General features: G+C 51.2%; 1 protein-coding gene across 2 annotated transcripts; it reads right to left on the bottom strand.

The window, feature by feature from the left end:
- Nucleotides 1-8,005: 8,005 nt before the first annotated feature.
- emc2 (ER membrane protein complex subunit 2) lies at nucleotides 8,006-24,246 on the bottom strand. Of its 2 annotated transcripts, none has more exons than XM_067237841.1 (11): nucleotides 24,197-24,246; nucleotides 23,196-23,309; nucleotides 21,041-21,105; nucleotides 20,072-20,157; nucleotides 18,396-18,453; nucleotides 13,887-13,972; nucleotides 13,530-13,589; nucleotides 11,743-11,824; nucleotides 11,405-11,515; nucleotides 10,112-10,216; nucleotides 8,006-8,712 (listed from the first exon to the last, which is right to left on the bottom strand). In XM_067237841.1, exons 1-11 carry the CDS (start codon nucleotides 24,234-24,236, stop codon nucleotides 8,626-8,628), a joined length of 894 nt encoding a protein of 297 aa, XP_067093942.1. In that variant the 5' UTR covers nucleotides 24,237-24,246; the 3' UTR covers nucleotides 8,006-8,625. The 2 variants fall into 2 exon arrangements, with proteins under 2 accessions (XP_067093942.1, XP_067093943.1); XM_067237842.1 differs by lacking the exon at nucleotides 24,197-24,246 and adding an exon at nucleotides 23,485-23,595.
- Nucleotides 24,247-24,343: the final 97 nt, after the last annotated feature.

Here is a 24,343-nt window from a genome sequence, read left to right on the forward strand (position 1 = left end):
GAGTAACAGTAACTGTTGGTATCAGCATATGTTTCAGCATACATCCGCAGATGTAGTATCAGTCCACCTCCATGACAAGCGATGATTTGAGATGAACAATGCAGGAGGTCACGGGAGTACGGTCGCTAGGGTGAGTCGAGGTGAACGAGAGTGAATGACAGAGTGGGCCACTGTGACAACCTGTTTAATGGCTGTAAACCAGATGAGGCGTGTCCCTGCCTGGACTACTGATGAATCCAACACACACACAAACACACACACACATTGTCTCGTCTCTAGAATACTAGCCAATGCACTTTAATCCATTTCCTTTTGGGAGACAGCTACGTTCGGAGCATACCTCCTCGCTCTCTCTCTCCTCCTTTCCCTTTCGCCTCAATTCCTCATACATCTGGATATATGAGCGTTATTGCTCTCTTTAGACCTCTCCTCAGCACGACTCTGGGGGGGGGGGGGGGGGGGGGCACTGTGAGAGCAGAAAAGCAGAGAAAAGAGAGATGAAACAAAGGGATGAAACATAGTGGAAGAGAGAGAGAGTTGGCAGCGAGAAGCCAGAGAAGAAGCAACCTCTCATAGTATGTGATAACCTTCAACGCCATTTCCCAGGCTCCCCCTCTCCAAATATCGTGCGGATGTCGATTGGCCATGTGTCCTGAGCTTCACGCTCCCCTCGCCCCCTCTCAGACCCTCATTGTTCCCTGGGCTTTGAGGCCAGTACACCCCTCAGCACCCCTCCCTCCTCCCATATACCCACCCTTGCCCCTGACGACCCTGTTTAGAAACTCTCGCCAGGAGACTCATCTGACTCGGATTCCTCACACAGAGGGAGGTCACACACACACACATCTGTAGCCAGAGTTGGGTGTCCAGAGGAGGGGAGGGGTATGTTATGAATGCTGAGAAATCTGTGGAAAGTACTGTCTCTATTGAGAAATCGAGCAGTAATGTCTGAACAACACCCCTCCCCTCCTCACCTCTACCTCCCCTCCGCTCCGCTCCCCTCCCCTCCTATCCTATCCCCTCCCCTCCTATCCTTTCCTCTCCTCTCCTTTGCCCTCCCCTCCCCTCCTCACCTCTCCTCCCTCTTCTCACCGGTCCTGTCCTCTCCTCAATTTATTGAGACGTCATATTTATTGGCACACCACGACAGCACTTTCATTGGAGACGGAAGGCACATTAATCGTGACAATTTCACGATGTGGTTGAGATGTGCCTCTGAGGTGTTCCAGACCTGCTCCAGTCTGTGCCCCATCCCATCCCTCTCCGGGCTCCTCCCCTTCTTCCTGGAGCCCTGACTTCACTGCTAGGGGCCCCTCCCTGCCACTTAGCCTCTCCTGCCCTTCTCCTCCAGATCCCTCCACCGGTTGACTTTGGCGGCTCCAGGAGTTTTTCCATCAGCCTGGCCTGGCTCTGGTCCTGACGGCCTGACTCCTGATGGACAGTGGCCTGCTTCCGAGGCTCCAGAAGGAAGCAGAGAAGAAGAAAGGAGGGCACAGTCTGGACATGGCTGTGGCCTCACTGGCAGGATGCGGACATGGCCTGGGGTCTGGTGTCATGTGGTCGGCTGAGAGGCTGGGAATGTCACTAGTACGGGGAGATGGGTAGTAAGGGTGGAGGGGTTAAAGTATGTCAGAAATGCCAGGCCTTGATGTTTCAGATAGTGAGTAATGGTTGCTGTCTGCTGGATGGTGCGGTTTATACAGAATGCCTCATCAATCACCCAAGTCGGATCCCCCAGCCCTTTCTCTTTCTCTCTCTCACACACACACACACACACAGCAGTATCAGGAAGTACCCCACACCACCACACACCACCACCACCACTTAAAAATCCTCTGGCATCCGCCCGCAGTCTGCCCTAAGATGAGGCACTCAGTCTCCATATGGAGCTGGCTCTGGGTGAAGCATTCCTACATTCGGTTCCAGAAGTTCTGAATATGAGTGGATTAGGCTGTTCATTTTCCAGGGGTCAGGGGTCAACTCAGGGCATCAAGGTAGAAGCCTAAACTCTTTAAATCCTAACTATGCTTCCAGCCATGTAAACTCGGAAAATCGTTGCTCCATTTTTGGATTTAGAGGAATTGGTCTTTTCTGTTGTTGGCCCAGTCTCCACAACAGCCTGGATATGCATGGCGGATCAGTTGTCAGAGGACAAAAACACTTGGTGTTGAAAAAGTGTCCAGACAAAACCAGTTCAAGCGTCAATACTTCTGAAATTGAGCCATCGGTGCAGTGAGACGTATCTGACAAGCTCATCTCCTTGTGGAGACCTGAGGGAGCTCGTGACAGTGCATGAAGGAGTCTGGGACGAGGCAAGATACACTGATGGGCACAGGATGCAGTTATCCACGCCTGGGCCCATTACCGAGTGAAAAAACTGTCAAAAACTTTGGGTGAACTTGATTTATCTCACCAGGAGAATTGTAACTCATACACCGGCCATATACAGTTTGTGTGAACTGTCAAATCAAAAGCAAGCCCACTTACTTTTAAATGCTTTAAAGTAGGTCTTGTTTAATTAATTGGCCCGTGTTTGCAGAAAGTTTGTTGATGTACAAGCTTGTTCCAGAGGCTGGGAATGAAGCAGGAGTTTACTGGACCGGGCAGAATATGATACCTTTACGAAGAACTGGAAGCTCTCTCCAGTCTCATTGTGGTGACATCCATGCCCTGCTAGAAATGCTGAGCACTCAGCTTTCGAACCAGAGCGATCTCCACGGTGTAAATATACCTTCTGTCAATGTGACATAGTACTCACAGAACATGACACATAATCTTGATTCTATGTGACTAACTGCTTGTTATGTCTGTATCGTATTCTAACGAATGACTTGAAGAATGACGTGTGTTGTTTGGATGATATTCTGAAAAGCCTGAAAATGCTGACACATTGCGTCAACACCAGACAGTATCAACTAATTAATAATATGAAAACCTTTGTGTAAAAGCATGGACACACCATTCTGTAAGTTGGACAATTTAGACGTCTGTACAAAAAGTAGTTATTCCTCTGTATTTTAACTTTTAACAAGAACCATTAGTGTTTCCTTAAATAGCGAACTAATAAATAGATAGCTGGAAGGAACTTATGAAGATTGCATTCTAGCGTGTGTGTGTGTGTGTGTGTGTGCGTGTGTCAAGCTGCCATAGGTAATGACTTGTAGGCTTCGCTTTTTATAGTCATTTTCTGGCAGGGGAATTAAAGTATTCATTTGGTTGAGGACCCAGCTCATAAAGTTTCAAGTGAAAAAAAAAGAGAAAAGTTTCATTTCATTTTTCTAATGCTTCTCTATTATTGGCTCTGTGTGAGGGGCAGCCTGCTAGTTGGACCTTTGTGAGGCTCTCTCTCGCTCTAAATGAGCTACTTTTCAACCCTTTTATTTCCCAAGACTGAAATATGCTTTCCAGGCAGGACTTTCTCAATCAGCATTTCATAGAAGTGGTAATTGGACTGTAGGATAATGGAGTTCTGTGAAGACAACACATGTTGAACAGATCAGGGTGAAGCCCGGTTGGGGTTAGTGCAGAGGGTGAAGAAGGGAAATGTGTGGCCCGTTGAGCAAGAACAAGAGTGGATGTTGCCTGCAAGATAAAGATGAGGGAGAATTCATCACCTGGCGCCCCCCCCACACACACACACACAGTACATACCCCCGGCCCAGGCAGACCCCTCTCCCAACAAACAGATGGTACAATCAGATTCCTGCCAAGTTCACTGACAGGAGAATGTATGCGTGTGTGTGTGTGTGTGTGTGTGCTTGCAAACAGCAGATGTGTGTATGCGCCCATGTGCATGTCTACATGTGTGTCGGTCAGTTCTAGCACATGGAAATGGATTGTGAACGCTCCTTTCAACACTTAGTCATCTATCTTCCGCAAAAGAACCATGGCTGAACATCCCCTTAACCAATCCTGACAGTTATCAAGAGGCATGAACATAGATGAATGATGGCTCCTGATTGACTGTCCTGCCAGACAGTAAACCAACCAGCCCACCAGTAAAAAAAACTGCCTTCCAAGCAGCTATCCAGTAGTTTGTGGACCATCCAATAGATTTAGAGATTGAATGAAGATGGAATTTAGTACCGGTAACTACCTAAAGAAACGTTAAATTTCTTTCAAACAGAAACACACACACACATTTACACACACCGCAACACAATGTGTGGCCCCGTGGTTCCAGAGTGCATGGTGAAATCAGAGCAGGAAGCAGGAAGGAAGTCTCGACATCAAAGACAGAATGCAGAGGAATTCCTGTCAGCTTCCATGGTTACCATCAGGAATGATGTCTGGCATTCCACCTCAAACCTCCCGGAGATCTCCCTGGGAGAGATGTGTTACCTGGCTGCCTTGGTGGTATTGCAATAAAGAAATGTTCCTGACACTGCTTGGTGAGGTTTTACAAGGAAACACACACACACAGGACATGTAACAGCTTGAGTATTCTTCACAATGTTGCTTGGACGACACACACAAGGCTCAGTTTCGGTCTCAGTCGCCCTCTTTTCCCTATCAGATGGCCACCTAGGGTGGCTCGCAATTCAACTAGGAAGCTCACTCAGCAGTCAGGGGCCTGGGGTCTTGGGTCTAGGGCCTGGGGTCTGGGGCCTGGGGCTTGGGGTCTGGGGTCTGGGGCCTGGGGTCTGGGGTCTAGGGCCTGGGGTCTGGGGCCTGGGGCTTGGGGCCTCCAGAGCCCTGCCACTTAAACCTTGAGTCCAGACTCTCAAGCCCAACAGAAGTGGTCTAGTCCAGGTAGACAGGCTGGAGGTAGACAGGCCAGCAGTCTGGAGCCTGAGGATGCTGCCAGCCTGCACTAGAACTCCTCCATTCACACACACACACACACACACACATTTGGCTTAGAGCTATCCTTTCGCCTTGAGAGTAAATTGTTTCCCAGGATCACTGACCTAAACGAGGCGACTCAGTTTGCATTCAGTTGATACGTTTGTCCGCTGAAAAAATAAATATACCAGGAAGGCCTCTCCATAAATTGCCTCAACATTGGCAGGCTGTAACAGGGAGACATTGTCCAGCTACACAGAACAGTTCAGTAATTTGGAACCTGCCAGTTGACCTCACAGCTCGGTTCTGTAATGCTGACATTTTATTATGCAATACAGATCTCTTCTCTTTCAACAGAGAACATTATGTGATCGCTATCCTAGCTAAAAGATACTGTGTTCCTCTTTAGAACGCTCCAAGTCTTGTGGTATGGCAGACCGGTGAGTCTTACACAAGGGTACTATGTGGAGCAGGACCTCTCTCTCCTCTCTCCACTCTCCTCCTCTCCAGTCTCCTCCTCTCCTCTCCTCTCCTCTGTGCTCCTCCTCTCTCCCTCCACTTCTCTCTCCTCTCTGCTCCTCTCTCCTCTCCTCTCTGCTCCTCTGCTCTCCTCTCTCATCTTCTTCCACCGCTCCACTCTCCTCTCCATTCTATTCTCCTCTCTCCGGGGTTGTTTTCCATGGCGTGGACTCTCTGAACCGGGTCACCGATTGTGAAAACATAGTTTCCAGAAAAGCCATCAACCACGAAAAAACAAATTTAACTTGAAACGACAATGAATTATTATCGATATTTCAAGTCATGTGCATGAATGCATGTGCATATTGTGGCCGCATTTGTTGCGGTGGGCAATTGATGTTCAAGGCTCATTCAGATGCACCAGACAATAGATTGGAAACATTTGTTCTGGATCACAGAGGCGGAGATCGACCCTGTCAGACCCCCAGCCCCCCTTACACGCCCTGGGTCTGTGGAAGGTGGGGAGGCTAGGCTACTGCTGCTGGTAATCATGGGGTTCACCATAGCGTGATTTTGTGATGCCGATGCGTCAGATGCAGTTAAACTGTTAAACTCGACTGGAAATCCACACTTGGTGGGTCGTTTCGGTCTACTCTGTGTTTGTGTGTGTGTGTGTGTGTGTGTGTGGGGGGGTGGTTCTCTCCATGTCAGGTGCTCTGCGAGCGATCTGTCCTGCCTGCTGACTGGCCAGGATTTAGCACCCCATGCCTCATCCATCTCCAGCACCGGCGGCCTCCGTTCCCTCTCTCCCCCAAAAGGAGACAGAGACGGATAGACCTGCTGGAGCCTCTGCCCCCAACCCCCGCCACCTCCACCCCCCCTTCCCCCAACCCCCCTTCCCCACTCCGCCTTCCACACTAACCCTCCAGCACCCCCCCACCCCACACACACACACCCCCACGCCGCCCTCACTCACCTTTGGAAAAAACGTCTCGTCACCCTTTCTATCTCTCGCCCCCTGCGCCACGTTCCTCCCCCTTTCCCTGCTCTCCCCCCTTTTTCTCGCTCCTGCAGCCCGCCTCTCGACCTTGCTCTCCACGTACCGCTCCTCTGCTCCCTCTCCTCCTCCCTCTCTCCCTTCCACCGGCAGCACCTTCCTCCTCTCCTCATGATGAATGCCTCAGGGCGCTGCGTGTCCTCATCCCCTCCTTGACGTTCAACATGACGGATCTCATCCCCCTCTCCGTACCCGTCAGTCACATGATAAGGATTTGCCGGAGAGAACAAACAGACCTTCAATGTATAGCCGCGGGCATTACTTTTTACGAGAGGAATTTCCTGGAAGCCGCCCAATCATCACTCAGCCTGATCAAGATATCCAATCCAGGGGCTGAGGAGTTCACATATCGTTCCTGATCTTGACGAATGGCGTGTGAGCGGAGGTCTAAGTCCCGGTGTGTAAGCCCATAAGAAAGCAGCTCCTGCAGGGGAACCTCCAGGGCCCGGCTGTCCATCCCCCAGGCTAATCCTTGGCTAATCTCTTGGGGAATCTGGGCCCTAATCTGGGATTACAGGCAACACTGACAGCTAATCCAATACACTTGGAGGGTAACCCTCGGGGCGGAACAGAGCAGCTTACAGAGCAAGTCCTCCCTTCTCCTGGCCTTCTGGGTATCCCCCTCTCTCCTGTGCATGTGTGTGTGTGTTTGTCTGGAGGCTGTCATAAAGTCTACTGAAGACTGGCCCAGTGGATTCTTAGCAACCGACAATACAAAAAGTTCAGTCCCCAGACTACAGATGGCGCTGTTGCATCAATGTGAACAACGTCTCGACCCGTCAGTCAAAACGGACCGATCGGCAACTTTCATCAGACCTTTCCAGCTAATTATCTCCGACGTCGAACACGTCGAACCGTACACGACCTGAGTCGGTCGAGTCAGTGCAACCCTCTCTCACTCTCTGGCTTTAACGACCCCACCAGAGACAAGCACAACCCACCCACCAGACACATCCACCAACGAACAGTGGTTCACACACAAGGGAAAGTTTTTCCCATAGAATTACACTTAGATGGCAGCTTCATTGTATATCTGTGGTGGGTGTGTGTGTGTGTCTCCCCCCTCCCCGTTCTCCTGCCCCAGCCAGGGGCCTCCCTCCCCAGCGCTACTCTGAAGAGGCTATAAACTCAACGCTCAGCTTTTCCATCAGCCCTCCGGGGCAAAATTATGACACAATTGCTGCGACTTAATAAACAAAGTGATGGGAGTAACAGGCGGGAGGGTCCGTGGAGAGCACCAGAGGGCCGTTCCTTTGGACCGGCGCTGGTCCAGACCCTGGAGCAGAGCGAGCGAGAGAGAGCGAGAGAGAGAGCGAGAGGGAGAGAGCGAGAGAGAGAGAGCGAGAGAGAGAGGAGAAAGAGAGAGAGAGAGAGAGAGAGAGAGAGAGAGAGAGAGAGAGGAGAAAGAGAGAGAGATGGTGCTGGAGGAGACCAGACAGGTTCGCACGGGACACACCTTTTCTGCTCCTCTGCTGTAAAAAGCACGTTGTGTGTGTGTGTGTGTGGCTCCCTTAGAGTGCGCACATGTGTGCGTGTGCACTCTGATCCTTTGTTGTAAAAACACTCCGGGACTCAAGGGGATTACGATGCTGTCGGTTAACAGGAGAGAGAAAGAGAGGGAGAGAGTGAATGAGAGGGAAAAGTGCATTTGCCCTCAGCTTCATCCAGTCTCATCAAACCCCAAAGAATAGGACGGTAAGCCTCTTCAACAAGTCAACCCTTTATTAAGACATCTTGATGTACAGACAGAAAAAGAGACATTTTCATTCCGATAAAAGCGTTTCATGTAGACACGGGGAGACCTTGGAGGACACAGACAGACATGTAGGCAGACAGACAGGCAGGCAGGCAGACAGGCCACTCGACCTTCTCTCCATAGCATAGGCAGGCAGACATGTTAACATCCTGTTAACCGGGTCTCTTTAACGGCAGGAAGTCTGGTCTCTCTCATTCGACACCCAGCTTGTCCTCCCAGTCCAACTCAGACCCTGCCCCCTCTTCATCATCATCATCATCATCATCATCATCATCATCTCCATGTAGGGGCTTTGACTTTCAGCACCAACATGCTCCACACCTGAGAAAGACTTGGACTTGATCACAGCTCTCTCTCTCTCTATCTTACACACACACGCACGCACACACACACACACTGCTGACTGTCAGCTAGGTTAAGATGAGTCCAGAGCTGCTTAGATGGTCTATGTGGCCCAAGCTCAACTCCTCTTGAACAGGGGGGGGGGGGGGGGGGGGGTCCAACAGAGCTGCCGTCTCGCCATGCGATGGTTGGGGAGGAGGGTGTTGGTGGAAGAGGTGGGGGGGGTCTAGGACATGGTGATCTGCATGGATTCCAGCATCTCCTCCACAGCTTTCACTGAACATCTGCTCTCCTTGGTCCCACGACCAGCCAGCTGCAACACACAGGGAAGAGGAAGGGAGAGAGAGAGAGAGAGAGAGAGAGACGGAGAGAGAGGGGCGATGGAGAGAGAGAGAGAGAGAGAGAGAGAGAGAGAGAGAGAGAGAGAGAGAGGGCGATGGAGAGAGACAGTGAGAGGAAAGAGACAATGTTATCTCATTCCACCATCAAGTTTATTCTCCAGAGCCAAAGACACAGTGATGATCTCGCCTTTCATCTCAAGCTCTGCAACAGTGCGTGTGAAAGGTCTCTGGGAAGGGGAAAGTGCATAGAACTACACCTTCTTCAGTACTAAGGGAGCCGGTCTCTCTTTAGGGAGCCGTCTCTCTCTAGCTCTCTCTCTCTCTCTCGCTTTCTCTTTAGGGAGCCAGCCTCTCCCTCTCAGCAGGGAGCTGTTCTCTAGCAGGGAGCTGGTTTCTATCTCAGCAAGGAGCTAAATTTTCTCTAGAAGGGAGCTGGTCTCTCTCTCAGCAAAGAGCTGGTCTCAGCAGGAAGCCGGCCTCTCTCTCAGCAAGGAGCTTGTCTCTCTCTCAGCGGGGAGCCTGTCTCTCCCTCAGCGGGGAGCTTGTCTCTCTCTCAGCGGGGAGCCTGTCTCTCTCTCAGCAGGGAGCCTGTCTCTCTCTTAGCAGGGAGCCTGTCTCTCTCAGCAGGGAGCTAGTCTCTCTCTCAGCAGGGAGCTAGTCTCTCTTTCAGCAGGGAGCCTGTCTCTCTCTCAGCAGGGAGCTAGTCTCTCTCTCAGCAGGGAGCTAGTCTCTCTTTCAGCAGGGAGCCTGTCTCTCTCTCAGCAGGGAGCTAGTCTCTCTCTCAGCAGGGAGCCTGTCTCTCAGCAGGCTTGCAGACTGAGCTGGTACATGTTTAACTGGCACCATCTAAAATACAGACGTATATCGCCCCTATGGCAGGAAAATACTCCTATTAAACTGACATTTACACTGAAGGTGCCATGGCAACAGTATAAACCAGTTCAGTCCATCTGAGACTTGCTTCACTTTTTCCCTTCTTCCTTTACCGCCCTTCCTGTCTTTCAACACATCCCCCCTTCTTCTTCTCCACCTCCTCTACCCCTCTCCTCCTCCAGTAGTGCATCTCCAGCGACCCAGAGCAGTGGTAGGGGTAGAGTGACTACTGTCGGTGTCTGTCCTGTCGGGGGAGGGCTAGCTGGCAGACAGGAGGGGGTGGGGGGGGGGCCTGGCTGGAAGACAAGCTGCAGGAAGGGGGAGGAGGGGGGGGTGCATCACCAAAGCTACTTAGAGGAATGAGACGGCCAGTAAATAACCAGAGCCCAACAAATCAGTCCTGACACCCCCCCGTCGCCCCCACACACACACACCCCCACTCCCAAACACACACACACACACACACAAACCCTCCCACCCTCCCTCACACTGACTCACCTGATAGGCTCGGTTGATTTGATTGGCGGCCCAGGCGGCGTACTTGACGTTGTCCTTCTTCACCTTGGCGCTGACTTTGGGGCTGGCAGCGATGTGGCTGGCCGACTGGAGCGGACGGGGGGGACGGGGGGGCAGGGGGAAAGAGAGGTGTCGTCACATTGAAAAGTTGGCGAAGCCGCGGGCACTGTATGAGCGTAATTGAGATGAATGTGCGGTGGACTCTACCGGGCCCGGTCATTAGGTCCGGATGAAACGCCCGTGGGCCCCGTGACGCGCCGGGCGGGGGTGTTGCTTGGGAGGAAAAAGTGACTCTCTTTAACGTCCTCTACGTAAAAGCTCTTCCTCCCCGGCGCAGCCTGCCGTGTCACTTAACGCCACCCCCCCCCTCCCCCCCTCCACCTCTCCAGACACCACGGCGAACCGTGATGAGAGAACCCTGTCTCGGCGTGTGTGCCCGCGCCAATCCTGCCCCCCTTGCCCTCACAACCCACTAAGCCCTCTCCAAGTCTCTCCATCGGTCTGTACGACAGAAGCAAAAGGTATTCCAGATACATGCATTTCGGAAAAAAAGGTTCCTACCATTCCCCACCGCTTCCCACCATTGGGATGGAACCTTTCAACACCACAGGTGTCTACCTTGGTCTGGGTCTACAGACGAAACCATCTTGGTTACGGGTTAAACCCGCCCCGCACACACACACACACACCTTTACTCTACACAGCGCCCCCCCTCCCACCGCAACCAACCCCGCCAACACAAACAGACCTTACTCTATCCTACTCCCACCCGTCCCGCCCAACCCCCCCCCCCTCCACCCCTGCTCTATCCTGCACCCCCCCCCCCCCCCCCACCCCCACCCCCTGTTGGCTGTGTTTGTGTTCCTATGTCAGGCTCTCTCATGATGCACTGGTGCTAATGGAGCACTTCCTCTCTAAATAAATATGGAGATGAAAGCAGCGTTCGGAGGACAGGATCACATTGTTGGACCGACCCCCTGGTCATGACACACGCCCCGCAGAGCACCCCTCGGCTCCCTCTCTCTCCCTCCCCCTCTCTCCCCCCTCTCTCTCTCTCCCTCTCTCTCACCCCATCTCTCTCTCTCCCTCCTCCCCCCTCTCTCTCTTTCTCTCTCCCCCCTCCTCTCTCTCCCCCCTCCCCTCTCTCTCTCTCTCTGGCTTCACATCTCTCCATCCCAACTACTTTATTTATTTAGGCCATGAATGAGAGGGGTCTAAGAGCAGGGCTAATGTTACTAAAACAGCCCCTCCCTGTCACACACACACGCCACTCACCATGTAGAGGCCGAACAGGGCCCTCATGTTTCTGTTGTTGAGTTTGAGGGCCTGGGCAAAGTATTTCCTGGCCAGCTCCAGGTTCTCCATGCCGCCCTGGGTGTACTTCACCTGAGGGAGAAGTGACGGAGCACACGTGGTCAAACGCGCGCAGCTCATCAGCCCCCCAAAACCCCCCCCCAGCACAGACACACACCCAAACACGCACCTGACACGCGAATGCAGCACACATGGCCCGTACACAAACACACCACGCGGACAAACATACAAACACTCCTATACATACACACACACACACCACACACACCGTCGGCTATCTAACCGGTGCGGCAGGTTACCTCAGCGTACTGCTCACAGTACAGGTGGTTGTGAGGGTTGCTCATCATCAGCTCCTCCAGACAGAAGGCGGCTTTCCCATAGCTGGGGGGGGAGACAAAGCGGAGACCCAGTTATGACCTAGTCTACACACACACACACACACAGACAGCTCTCAGATCTGCAGCTCTCAGATAGGAGATGGAGAGGGGAGGAGGGGACGGGGTTCCTAGAACTGCTGAAGCCTGGGAAACTCGGATGACATCATTGAAGTCCAGACTGCCGAGCTGGTCAGAAGCCCTTCGCACACCCCGCTTCCTGTGTCAGATGGGCCTTCCTCCTGGACAGGAAGTGATGTGTGTGTCTGGGCGGCTGGTGTTGCTGCGTCACCCTGCTGCGGCTGCAACCCCTAATGGAGGCTGTGGTGGTGGGCTAGGAGGGTGGGGGGGGGGGGCAATTTCACTGGCAGCAGCAGAAGGGGAAAACACAGCTCTGACGCAGGCAGGCTATTTAGGCGGGAAGAGAGGGGTCCGAATGCCGACATGCACGCAATTGGGAACCTATCAGACTATCAGAGTTGGTTAGAGCAACTAGAGGTGAGAGAGAGAGCGTGCGCGCGCGAGAGAGAGAGCGAGAGAATACTGTAGGGGTATTTGGAAGTTTGGCGGCTGTTTACAATTACCACTTCCTCCCAATAAAGGCTTTCAGATGTGCTGCTGTTGTGGTGGTGGTGCCCCAAACCTGCATCGCAGAGCTCTGCCTCGGTCTGTCTCCCTACGTCTGTCTGTCTGCTAGGAGGCCTGTCTCTAACAGCCTACCCGCTTACCTCATACCTACCCGTCTGTCTGCCCGTCTGGTGGGTATATTTATAGGCATTTCCCTGAAGGTCTGTCCCTACACAGTTCCTCTCCTCTACCATCCCGCCCCCCCCCCCCCCCCCCACCACCACCACCCCCCCCCCCTCCTCTCCACTTCTCTCCTGTTTACTCTAGCCAACACCTTCCCCTGGGAATCTCTCCCCAGCTTCTCCCTCACCCTCTCCCTTTCTCTCTCCATGGAAAAGAGAGGCGATAATGACGTGCTGGCCCGGAAGAGGAGGGGAGGGGAAGAAGAAGAAGGAAAAAAGGAGAGCTTGTGACCCCCCCCCCCCCCCCCCAAAAAAAAAATCAAGAAAGAAGAGAGAAAAGAGATTGACACGGCTGTAGATAAGGGTCTGGTGGGAGTGAATGGTGGGATGTTCGAGTGCCGGGCTAAGCTGGGAGATAATCCTCCCACCCACGGCTTCCTCTGGACACTACAGCAATAAAGCCTCTTCACACAAGAACACCAGCTATCCAATAAGTAGCCCCTCTCCCTGCCGCTGGACATTCCTGCTCGGACTGCGCTCCCACCACGGCGACCGTGGAGACGGGGTGCTGTCACACACACACACACGTGCACAAGCGCACACACACCAGCCAAACAATTAAGGAGGGATAAAAAAAAAGAAGAAAAGTGACACAAACAAAATGATTCTTCTTACAAGGCTCTTGTCTGGCCCTCAGGTTGCCCTGACAATCGATATACTGTGGGGGTGGGGGGTTAAGAAGTGGGGGTGAAAGGGGGGCGATTGGATAGGCTTCGGAAAGGCCCCCTGGTTGGGCTAGGCCACATGACAGGCCTCTCGTTGGGTTAGGCCAGGCTGGATGACCGAGCCCTGTTTGGGCCAGGCCAGGCTGGGTGACCGAGCCCTGTTTGGGCCAGGCTGTGTGATGTGACAGACCCCTTGCTGAGAGCAGTCTGCAGGTAGAGGTGCTGCAAAGGGCCTTACTCGTGTTCGTTGATGTAGAGCTCCGACAGCTCATGCCACGCCTCCTGGTCGCCCACAAACCTGCAGAAGAAGAACACAGACAAGCTCAGGGCCTCCCGCCGGAGATGGCACCAGGCCACAGGACTACACAGAGAAGTGGACCTCGGTGAGAAGCTTCGGGGACGGGTGTTGGGAAGCGTTTTCACACCGAGACCATGGAAGCAGACTGACAATGCTGGGGGGTGGGGGGTGGAGGGGCTCCACAGACAGGTTGCGCCCGACCAGCGAAGGCAAACTCCTTTTTAATTAAAAAGCTCCGGGAGGTGTGTGTCTGTGTGTGTGTAAAGAGGGCTAATCCCCTCGTAAAACGCCACTCACTGCTCCAGATACTGGTTGAGCTCCCTGATGGCCTCGGAGCTCCGCCCCTGGGCCTTGAGGATGGAGATCTTACGCTTCCTGGCGGCCTGGAAGGAGAAATGACAAAGACAAGGGATCAGCCTTGCTCTCGGCTTCACTTCCACCCGGGGTAGGGGGGGGGGGGTTGGGATGTGTGCGTGTCTGTGTGTGTCAGGGAGTATGTGTGGAATGTGGGCACTTGTGGCTTCAAGTAAAAGAAAACCTCTCCACTCTTCGGCTCACGGGGCCAACAACAAAAGGTTGCAAATACTTCCTTGAAAGCCGACAGTATTGGGTATCAAATTCATACATTAAATATTTTCATTGTCAAAGAAATAAACATTTCAACAACTGGGTTTAATGGATAAAATAAATTAAAAAATCATGAGCAAAGAGACAAATTAAATTAGGCTGTCAAGACAGACCTGATACGCACACGCACAGTCCTCATCCCCTCCCCGGAGCAGCAAGTCGTCCTGAACCGGCCTGACTCAGCACTTTCTGACCAGCCGGAGCAGCACCTTGAGGGGCCCTGTGAGACCCCACATCAGCGTGTGGCTGTTAGGGATGGCGCTGTGGGCGGCTGCAGGTCGAAGGGGAAGCTCATCTGTGCTAGTGGGAGGGGGGAGGGCTTGGGCGGGGCCAACCCATCCATCATGAGTCAGCGCTCCCAGAGAGCAGGGAGCTTAGCGGCAGATAGAGGGGTGACTCATCCTCGTCTAAGTGGGGGGGAAATAGAGCGCTACCCTGAAACCCAACGCCTGCAAGTGTGTCCACGGTATGTCGGCTACACACACACACAAACGTATATATACAGGGGGTTTCAAAAGCCCGCCTGACATCAGCCTCAAATTGCTCTGGTTGGGTTTGAGGGCGCATTGACCTTATGGTGGATTAGATACTCATCCATCTGAATCAGAGGGTCTTATATTGCTCCCAACACTTTTCCAGGTGCCGGCTCCTCCACGGGATGAGAGATTGCCAGAAAGCGTGTGTGTGGTTGGAAGGGCTGAGATTTCTGCCTGAGGAGTGTGATGTGAAGTACACGTGACACTCGTCACCAGAAATCACTAGATCAATCCCACTGAGATCAGAGCTGTCTGTAGCCTGGGACACACAGACACACAGACACACAAACACCCACCCAACAACTTCTCAAGTAAGAAAAACCTACCACCTTAATGACGGGGATATATCAGGAGCAGTACAAGGTTAGTAAACAAACTAAACAAATGAGGGTTTTACAGCCGTGTATTTCAACCCTGTCTAGCCCTCCGCATCCTCCAAAACCAACAGGTGTAGACTGCAGGAGCAACACATCTGTAGGGTGGTCTTCACACAAACGGCTCTAGAACACATTCGTCAAACCTGTTATGATGAACGTATCATGGTGTGTGGGAGGAGGGGGGTGTCAGAGACCCCCCCCCCCACCACCACCACCACTCTTGCTTACATACAGACACTGACACAGAGCCCCCACCAGCTACTCCCACCCCCCAGCCCAACAGGCCATAAAACACAGATCTGCTGTGAGGATCACACCGTCTTACACGGAGCATATTCTGAGGCTTCACGCTCGGAGAGAGGCAGGAATTTATACTCACTTCTCACTAAATTGCTAACATGTGGATTCATTCCTGGTCCAATAGCTCACCTCGCCAGCAGAACACTACAGTAACTTTGGACTGGATCTTGCACTTGTGCCCTTCCCTCCCCTCCTCTCGGCTCTTTCGTTTTTTCCTGATAAAGAACATATGGGAGTTGGTAGCCCAGAGAGTCACACGGCACTTTATTAAAGCAGGAACAGTTCCAAACCGCTCCTCCTCCTTCTCTTCCTCCCATTCTCTCTCTCTCTCTCTCTGTCCAATCTCTTTCAACATGACAGTCGGAGGCAGTGATGTCGACCAAACCTTGACTGTAACCTAATCCTAACCTGGGCTAGCTTCACCTCACCTCACCTCACCCCAGCCCCTACATTCTCTTTGTTCTACAAACCCATTATGGGAATTTAATGAGTGGTTGAGATGAAATAAGAGGTTTGGGACGTCTACATCTCTTAGATAAGACATCTCTGCGGCTTGAAAGTGAAATAAACAATTCATTAAGTCAACGCCATACCCCAAAAACTGTGAGCGCTACGCCATCCAAAAGTTCTCAAATCAAAAGAACAGGATGTTGACAAAGGGATTTTTTTTGTAAAGGAGCGATTACACAAGCACAGAATCATTTTGCCAGATCATTGCTGTAGGTACTGGAACATATATGGAAGGGGCTAACAGAAGGAGCATTTTTTTAAGACACCACCATGGCAGAGAAACCTGAAGCAATTCTTGTTGATTCAACAATTTCGGTTAATGGGTACCGTGTCTACGGCGCAGCCTGCCATTACAGCAACAGCTCAGTTTCCCCATCTCCGCTCCGCCAGCACCAAGGCCTGGCTCAGGTTGCCAGTTTTCTGCCATTTCTCCGGCCACTCCCGCCCACGTGTTACAGGGCACTCAAGAGTCGGGTATGCCGGGAAGACAAGAGATATCGCTCATCCGCAGACAGGTGACCCAGATGATGTCACCACCCCGGGGCCTCCACCCTCCACCGCACCCTCGGCAGTCAGGAGGGATGGTGGGAAAGTGCCGCGCTGGACGACTCCAGGGGACAGAGGAGCACGCTTCTTCCATTCCCACCCCCAGATTTTGATTGGCAGGTCTATGGTCTCAGTGTAAGACCAGCCAGTCAGGATGTGGACCCATCCCATCCCTGGACCCGGACGTGCCTGGGTGGTGCTCCTATTGGCTGCTGAGAAACACCCGGCAGGGTTCTATTCCCATGGAGACTGGACTGGGAGGGAGTCTCGAGAGGTTGTAGGAGTGAGGGGGTTAAGCAGTTTTGGGAAGGAAAGCTGTCCCATAGTTCCGTTCAGCCAAACCATCCCATAAACACTCCGGTGCTGATGTATCTGCGGAGCTGCTGGCACTGGTATATACTTCACTAACTACCTAACTGGCCCTGAACTCCTCCACATCTGTCCTCAGTGAAAGAGTCTCTCTATAGTGGCCAGTTTTCAACGGTAACAGTATTGGGGGGTCCAACTCATGAAGGCTAACAGAGCAAACCAACCCTAGTCCAGTCCACCCGACAGAGAAAAGTAAACAAGAAGAGAACACAGAACTGAGGGGGAGGGAGGGGGTGGTGTAGTGGTGGTGGTCAGGAGCTTCAGCTGTGGAAGAAAAGTAGTCCATCTCACACAACGGCGTGGCTGCAGTTTAGCTTCTGGGATTTATAACTCATTTGATAAGCTGATAAGGAGACGCACCGAAAACCATACAAGATGGTTATGAGGTTGTCCGATTCGCACATGCAATGGTAAATCCTCACATTTGACCCACACAACCCTGTTTGACACTTCAAATCCTGGGAGCTGCTGTTTTCTTGGTCTAGCGATAGACATTCAAGCCTAGGGAGGGAGGGATTCCAACCCCGAAGGCAACAGCTGTTACCCTCCGGAGGGGCAAGAGAAAGATGAGGGGCCTGTTCTCCTTCCAGCCCCTGGGTAAAGGGGAAGGGGGGAGGGGGGAGGACTGAATCAGAGGAAGGTGTAGTTTATTGACTTTGTCAGCCGAGCCTCCCATTTGTTAGAAACAGACAGTCGTTGAGGTGCGGAATCCTCACATGGCGTCCAAAGAACAAATGCCTCTCGTTGGTCTCTCGCACTTCACCAGCCAAGAGAACGTGTTTAATATATCTAAGCAAGTCCATGTGTCCCAGCAGGAAGCCTGCTGAGCATCTTCAGAAGGAGGACTCGCCAAAACAAACAAGGTCATGGTTTCTTTTGAAAACCCTTTAACACATTTATTTTCTTGCGTGGCCACATGTCCTTATGGAAACAATTAGAAACAGGTAGGATCTGCTTTGGGTTGGTGCTGTGGGCTTGGCAGATTCCCGGAATGACAAAGACTTGCTCGTCATTCCACATAAACCTGATAGAGAGAAGATTGCATGGAATGCAAAATATCTATTGTTTACGAAGGGGGAAATCAAAGAAGGTTCAGCATCTGAGGCCCCCTGACCTTATTACAAGAGCTCAGCCTAGTGCAACACACAAGACACACTCTTGTGAAAGAACCAACCTTTTTTTTTTGCTCCAGTTTCAACTAACATCTGACTAAGACTGGGGCTATGAAACCAGGATGTGTGAACCGAGGACACAGTCACGAGGGATGTGAACCCAGGACACAGTCACGAGGGATGTGAACCAAGGACACAGTCACCAGGGAAGTGAACCCAGGACACAGTCACGAGGGATGTGAACCCAGGACACAGTCACGAGGGAAGTGAACCCAGGACACAGTCACCAGGGAAGTGAACCCAGGACACAGTCACCAGGGATGGGAACCCAGGACACAGTCACCAGGGATGGGAACCCAGGACACAGTCACCAGGGAAGTGAACCCAGGACACAGTCACCAGGGATCGGAACCCAGCACTCCTCCTTACCGTGTTGGTGGGGTCATCCTGAAGGATTGCATCATAGTGCTTGCTGGCCTCTTCGTACCTACAAAACACACAAAAAGGAGGAAACACATCAGTAGGTTTAACGACGCGCAGCCTAGCCAGTCCAGCCAGAGAACGAGATTGTATCAAATCAAATACAGCTCAGGGCCAATCAGGACTCTGTATACAGCCCATTCAGTCACTTTGGTAACTCGTGTTACATAACCCCTTGCAATCCTCCTGCAATTCAGACTGGGCTACTCTCTCATCCATGTGCACTGTATTGGCCTATATCCAACAACACTGTGTATGTGAGGTCTGAGAAGAAGAAGCTATGAGCTGTAAATATCAAATCATACGACTCGGAATTCGGCAAGAGACAGAGTGGTGGGGAGGCGTGTGCACTCCACTTGTCATGTCCAATCACAATTCGGGGATGAGTCCCAAATTCCTGTTTCTTTTTTTCCTTTTCTTTTTTTACCAGAGCCAATCTCTGAAGGCGAAGGATTTAGCAGCTAGAGCAGGGGCTGGGTGATCAAAACCTGCCGCGCTGCGCCCACAGACGGCCTGCAACAGAAGCAGAGCTGGTTCCTATTATCCCAGGGAGCCTCCACTTCCAGGACCACGCCCGCCCCTCACGCCCACCTCATCTGTCTGCCCCACAGCGGCTCGGTGGCAGATCTCACAGGGCATCGGGCGGCTGCTCGCCACACACTTTGAGTCGCTTTATTCAGATGTGTGTGTGTTTGCTTTGAATCGCTTTCCAATTCGGCCCCTGTGAGCGTTTATTTAATGTGACAAAGTAGTAGCAATCGCTCTCAATTATCACCTCAGCCCTGACACAGCAACACCACCCCACACCCCCCCCTCCAACACACACCCCACCACCAGTCTGGCCAGGAGTAGGAGGTCAACAGATAGAATTACCCCTACCTAGGCTCGGCAGTCAGAAATACCCCTGTTTATCTTCCTCTCTCACGCTCTCTCTCTCTTTATAGGAATTGCAGAGTTGAAAATAAAACAGTGGCGAGCAGGGAAGGAGGCTGGTGCTGCGGCGACATGTCAATATTTACAGGCCCTTCTCTCTCCAATAGTCAGCTCGCACAAACCAAAACACAACAAGACGGGAGAGACAGAGAGAGAGAGAGACAGAGAGAGAGAGACAGAGAGACAGAGAGACAGAGAGACAGAGAGACAGAGAGACAGAGAGACAGAGAGACAGAGAGACACAGAGAGAGAGAGACACAGAGAGAGAGAGACACAGAGAGACACAGAGACAGAGACAGAGACAGAGACAGAGAGAGAGAGAGAGAGAGAGAGAGAGAGAGAGAGAGAGAGAGAGAGAAGGAGGGGGTGATGGAGAAAGAAACAGGAGCATAGAGGGACCCCCAGAATAGAAGAGGGGATCAGACCACTTCCTCCTGGGGATTCCCTCACTGAGGTGAGAGGGCCACAGGACTACCCAACATCCACCATGCTTCTTTTTTAACCAGGGGAACATTGTTCCAGTATAAATCCACTGCGGCCGCCGCCACACACACACACACACACACACACACACAATAGTGGGCTGCAATAGTGGGCTGCCACTTAGGATCTGCTTACACTCCCTAGTTCTGAGACGTGCACACATAAAAACCCACCCACCCACGCAAACACGTTACTGTAAGGGTGCTTACTTCTCCAGAGCTTCCAGCCGCATGCCTGTTAGCCGCTTGACTCTGTGGCTGCCTGGAAACTGCCTCTTCAGCTCCTGCAGGCAGGTCTGCAGGGAAGTGGGCAGAGGACTGGTTAGGCAGCTGCTGCTGGCTGAGGTTACACACACACACACACACTCTCCAACACCCTGCTGCACACACACACACTCAAGTTAAGAGTACAGACAGAAACACTCAACACACCGTGTGAACAAACAAACTCATTATTATAACTCAATATTGGAAAATATACACACACAGGAAAGTTTAGCTGTCCCTGTAGTGACAATTCAGTCCGATTGAAAATCCTTTTTTCCCCTAAACTGAACCTTAACTATCCCTAACTCCAAATCCCAGCGCTTAATGGAATTCTAAATCTAAGCCTATCCCTAGAAATAGTCCCCACAAGGTAAATCTTTGGTTATTTTCCTATCCTTGTCGGGTCCATCCCCACAAGAGTAGTTAAACGAGCCCCCGTTTACACACACTAACCATCACCCCCCCCCAAACGAAACATATCCCTCACTCTCCATGAAGAGACTTGCTTTCTCAGACACCTGTTTCTCATGTACCATTTGACTCAATACCATCCAACGAGCGAGAAGCACTGTTGTTTTTTCCCTTCCAACAAACTGGGGGTCTGGCAGATGACTCATCGGGGATAAGCCCAACACTGTAAATGAGGGCTCTGCCTCATGAACACCAGCTATGTGCTTCTGGAGTCCTCTTTTTTTTTTTTTACACCACCATATCCCACAGCTCAGCAAATTGTTTTTCCAAAGTACAGACAGGATCATACTTTTTTGGACAAAAAAAAGAAAATGATATGTCTTTTATTTTTTTATGTAACATTTGGCAGTTGGAGTTATTGGGGTGGCTCTTTCATGTGAGGGATAGGCTGGAGGGTGCTGGGTGTGGGAGGAGGCTTCAGTTCTGACAGTAGGAACTCACCCAGGCCAAGTCATCCCGACTGCAGTCCAGCGCGGCTATCATCACCTGCTCATAGATTACCCAAACTGGGCACAGGAAACAGGAAAGGAAAGAGGGGAGAAGGGAGGAGAGGGAGGGATTGGGGGAAGGATGAGACAGGGAGGGAAGGGTTTAAATTCGCCCTCCAGTTAAATGTCAAGTGTAACATCAAAGAGATGATGAATAGACACGTCGATGGCTTGTTGTGTTGCAGGTCTTGTCTACAACGCTGCACCTCGCTTCTTCCTACGCAAACTGGAGCCTGGCAGCGGACGAATGACGTCTTGACAGCTTAAGCTATTCGTAACACATGTTATATCAATCGCCCAATTCACTTTCCACTTGTCTAACTCGCTGTGGCTGTGCATACGGAACCACCAGGAACAAAACTCATGATCCATGCAACATGTCCATTAGCGGACGAGAAGGCTGCAAACGGTGAGAAGGGAAAATCTGACATCCGCCCGTTCCCTCGGTCTACATCCCGTCACATCCCCTGTCCCGGCAGGGCGCTCCGGCGGGGCTGAGCCAGGGTGACGCCTTCCTCATAAAGTCAATCATCTCCCCCTAACTCATTTCACCCGGGCGGTTTGCAATAAAGATTAAATGCTTATTCAATCACTCAACTGTTACAGTATCAGACACACTGACAAAACAGCTTGGGCTAATGGCTCCAATTAATGGAATTAATGCTAAATGTCAGAGCTGTCTTGTTTTGACAAGTGGCTCTGCCAAGCCGTGCTCTCCCTGTTAATTGAGAACAAACAATAAAAACCCGACACGACATGAAAACTGATATGCCAAGACAAACAAACGCCTCGGGTGTTTCCCGGTGTGTTTTTTTTTTGTTTTGTTGTTGTTGTATTTTATGATTCCCACTCTTGTTTTGATAATTGCCCTCTAGTTTCATAGCCAATTTAAAGAGCTGGTTTCAATAAAAGCAGGGCGTGTTAAGTGTTTACCCCACTCTTTAAAGGCTGCATGAATCATAATGACTGCTGGAGTCGCACAGAGCTGTTGAGCAGGAAGGCACGGTTCCTTTGATATGTTTATACAGAGCTGGTTGGGGTCTGTGGATTAGGCCTTCTCAAGTGTACCAATCACATGGGATGTTGTTTTCTTCAACCACGTGAATCAAATCAAATCGTATGAGTTTAGCCCGTTTTTACGAGCAATGTCACCGAGGGGGCGTCATAGATGCCCACAGATCAGTCAAGGGATTTGGATGCATCCTGCACTGGAGTGCGGCTCCACTGCGAGAATAAACACTGGCTCATTTGGAGTTGCCCTAGCCACCCTCGTCAAGCATTGCCAGTCTGTAGCAATGTCACAAAGGAAAGGCTGACTGTCAGAGAGACACAAGCGTCAAACGCACCAGGGTCATATTCATTAAGAATCCCTCCCCCACTATTTTCACAGGTCAGACCTGAGCGCTCCGCTCGTCTGGGAACCCGCGCTCTGCTGAGAAATTCTAGTTTACGAGATTGTAGCGCTGAAGACAAAACCTCCACTAATAATACTATGCTGCCATCTCTCCAGATAGGCGCTCAAGCTGTATAAACACCATTGTTTGTTTGGGCCTGTGTAGAGGAACATTTAGATTCTCTGGTTCCACACCGCAGGGGAGAGATCATTCAGAGAGGCCGGGTCTCCTCTTGGATCTCTTCATCTGCCACGGCGCCTGCCTGGCCAATCGTGACAAGCCTAAATCAATTGTGGGGCCTAGGCTTCAGACTACAACCTGTGTTAGCAATCATCCAACATTGCGACCACAAACCAAAGCAGTCTGTACACACATGATATAGTGCTGTCTGTTTGGCGTGTTTTCACCCTGTGTGAGCACGGTGTTCTGGTTTCAAGTTCACTGTGATCAGGTAAGTTATGTTTTGGAAAATACTGGCAGAAACAAATGCAATTATGTCAAGTTGTTAGGCTTGCCCTAAGTCCCTGCTGCAGTTTCATGAAAGCTCACCTTTTTCTGACAACGTCTTTGCTCTTAATCTCTGGAACTGTTTGATTCATAAATCACACCTTTTGGGTGTGTTCAAATTGAATATTGCTTCGCCTTATGAAAATGGATGGCTTCACCTGCAAATAGTTCCAATGACAAGGCTGGATTTGATTTGCATGTACTTACTGTCATCTCCCAGTTTTGACGAGTGCTCAGCGATCAGCTCTTCCCCAACATCCACAATCTGCTCGCTGTTCCTGTAATTCTCATCTCTCCATTTCCTCAGTTTGTCACGCATCTCTTTGGGCAGAATTAAACAATACAAAAGAAAAGCATATACGTAGTTACAGTTACGGACTAATGGTTATCAGCTGTGGGTGTTTTGCTCTGCTAGAGGGCGGCTTTAAAAAGGGACAAGCCACGACATGCTACTCTCTTATGTCCTCGGTGACAGTACTGTCACCAAACTACCCACCCAGCACATTAGAATATTGTCTTAGGGTAGTCCCAGTCACCCAGACGAATGAGACACTTGAGAAGGTGGTGACGGCAGGGACTATATCGTTTAGTGGGCTATCGTGAAGCTGATAGTGAGATAGCTAGAAAGTTAGAAAGACCAACACGAGCTATTGCTTTCTAAGCTATTTCTTAACTAATTACTGTTAACTGATGACTATGATGACCGCCAATCTGACCAGCCCTTCATCGCTAACATGCGGTTAGAGTTACTAGTAGCTAGTACAGTAGCAGCTAGCCTCTTATGAGGGCTAACGTTAATGCTAAGCTAGGTAGCTAGCTAGCTTAGTCCCATCATGGCATGTTCATCACGCTTTCTTACTGCAGTGATACCCAAGACAAGAGCAACACCAATGTCACTTGGAAGTAGCGAAGGCGGGGGTAACACATTTTAAATATAGATGCATCAATACTTACGCTAGCTAGCTATCAATCAAAATCGTGCAGTGACAGGTCTGCTAAGAGACATGATGACGCTGGCTTAACTGGTAACCCCTAGCTAGCTTGCTAGCTACTTAGCAAGACGGAGTGCAGCATTATTAGCTCGTCAATCGAACGAGGTCAACGAGAACTACACCACAACTAACTCTGACTATGCAAGACGTTCACAAACCCTCATTTGTTGAATAACGCTGCTAAGTGTGTGTCAAAGTGTGCATTTCTTTGTTTACCTTCCCAGGATACATCGTATAATTCTGACACGGACGCCATCTTTCTTTGACAGCCGAAAGCTAGCTGGCTACGTCGTTGACCTGGTAACGCCGTGTAGGCGTGGCTTATCTGTACAAACCAATCCCTACGAGGATGACCCAACGAAC

This window comes from Osmerus mordax, chromosome 6 (genome assembly GCF_038355195.1).
Source record: "Osmerus mordax isolate fOsmMor3 chromosome 6, fOsmMor3.pri, whole genome shotgun sequence".
In the NCBI taxonomy this organism is placed as follows: domain Eukaryota; kingdom Metazoa; phylum Chordata; class Actinopteri; order Osmeriformes; family Osmeridae; genus Osmerus; species Osmerus mordax.

Bases quoted from the DNA above. Each gene is read 5' to 3' on its own strand.
- emc2 (XM_067237841.1), bottom strand. From the start codon at position 24,236: ATGGCGTCCGTGTCAGAATTATACGATGTATCCTGGGAAG. The intron at 13,973-18,395 runs GTAAGGAGGAGT...TTCTCCTTCCAG, and splicing joins AGGATGACCCCACCAACACG to GCCGCCAGGAAGCGTAAGAT. The intron at 10,217-11,404 runs GTGAGTGGCGTG...CGTCCGCTCCAG, and splicing joins CCCTGTTCGGCCTCTACATG to TCGGCCAGCCACATCGCTGC.